Genomic DNA, 1818 nt, shown 5'->3' on the forward strand with positions numbered 1-1818 from the left:
AGATTTATTTTTATATTATGTGTTCTCAATAAATATGTCATAAAGAATAAATTAATTGGTAAACTAATAAAGGTGTTAATTCTATATAATGAGCAGAGTAGTAATTGAACACAGTAAACACAGAGCAGCATGCATCAGAGCATTGCTTCTTTTTTGCAACTTGACTTTTACCCTAACCATTCCATGTTCTTGTCTCCCCATCTAGACTGAGGTGCCTCCATCAGCATAATGTCTGTCTTTAATAGCTCTGCCCTGTACCCTCGCTTCCTTCTGACAGGACTCTCAGGCCTGGAAAGCAGATATGGCTTGATTTCCCTCCCCATTTTCTTGGTTTATGCCACCTCAGTTGCAGGGAACATTACCATCCTATTTATCATCAGAACTGAGCCTTCCCTCCACCAACCAATGTACTACTTTCTATCAATGCTGGCACTTACCGACCTGGGCCTATCCACTACAACCTTGCCTACCATGTTCAGTGTCTTCTGGTTCCATGCTCAGGAGATTTCCTTTAATGCTTGTCTGGTCCAGATGTATTTCATTCATGTTTTCTCAATTATTGAATCAGCTGTGCTGTTGGCCATGGCCTTTGACCGTCTTGTAGCAATCCGAGAACCCCTGCGCTATGCAGCCATTCTAACCAATGGCGTAATCATCGGGATTGCGTTTGCAATTGCTGGAAGGGCCTTGGTTCTGGTCTTTCCAGCTTCTTTCCTCCTAAAGAGGCTTCAGTATCATCCTGTCAACATTCTCTCCTACCCCTTCTGCCTGCACCAGGACCTCATAAGGACAACCGTATCCAGCCGTTGGATCAGCAGCGTCTATGGCCTCATGGTGGTCGTCTGCTCCATGGGACTTGATTCAGTGCTCCTCCTCCTCTCCTATATCCTCATTCTTGGCACAGTGTTGAGTATAGCCTCCAACACAGAGAGGGTGAAAGCCCTCAGTACCTGCATCTCCCATGTCTGTGCTGTACTCACCTTCTACACACCAATGATCGGGCTATCTATGATCCGTCGCTATGGGCAAAATGCTTCCCCAATCGTCCATGTACTCATGGCCAATGTCTACTTGCTCGTTCCACCCCTCATGAACCCCATTGTCTACAGTGTCAAGACTAGGCAGATCCGAGACAGAATCCTCAAAAAATTCAGGCAACAGAAAATTTAAGTGGAGACCCTAAAGCACAACTTTTTTCTCCACCTTTATATTTATGAAATTATTTCATTTTTATGTAAAGTTTTGAATTTAAATATTATTATTAATATTTTGTCTTTAAGACATTAGATGTAAACATCAATAATCACAAACTGTCTCTTTTCAGCATAAAGAATAAAATTTTAATTTGTATTCATGTGGACATAATAGAGGAGATGGTCACCAAACTTGGGTTAGGCCATTCTTAGCAAAACTGTGACTAAACAATAGGCAGTAAATGCTTTTGCAGCTAAAAGAGTCATCAAGTCCACAATCTAGTAAAGTTATTGTTGTACCTTGTGCATATCCTCAATTTCGGAAGAAGATTTAGATTCAAGATATCCTAGATTTAATATAGACTCTGTAGTCTAGATAAGCAATATTTCCCACAAATTGACCTTAGTATGAAAATATTTTTGATGCATTTTTTGATTTTCTGTTCAGGGAAGAAAAAGTATTTCCAGCAGGAAGTACTTCTAACCAAGAGAAAATGATAAATGAATGAAGTTCTGCATACTTTCGGAAGTACAAAAGGAAGACAACTTTGGGCAAAACAATTGAGCTGATTAAGGAAGTTCACAAATAATCCAGAAACCATGATGTTTTTGTGTCCAGAAACTT

General features: G+C 40.2%; 1 protein-coding gene across 1 annotated transcript; it reads left to right on the top strand.

The window, feature by feature from the left end:
- Positions 1-228: 228 nt before the first annotated feature.
- On the top strand, positions 229-1170 carry LOC108391889 (olfactory receptor 51G2-like). Its single transcript, XM_017651760.2, has one exon. The coding sequence runs from the start codon at positions 229-231 to the stop codon at positions 1168-1170; it is 942 nt and encodes a 313-aa protein (XP_017507249.1).
- The last annotated feature ends 648 nt before the right edge of the window (positions 1171-1818 follow it).

Source organism: Manis javanica, chromosome 11, assembly GCF_040802235.1.
Source record: "Manis javanica isolate MJ-LG chromosome 11, MJ_LKY, whole genome shotgun sequence".
Taxonomy (NCBI): domain Eukaryota; kingdom Metazoa; phylum Chordata; class Mammalia; order Pholidota; family Manidae; genus Manis; species Manis javanica.

Excerpts from the sequence above, each read along its gene's own strand:
- LOC108391889 (XM_017651760.2), top strand. The coding sequence starts at position 229 with ATGTCTGTCTTTAATAGCTCTGCCCTGTACCCTCGCTTCCTTCTGACA.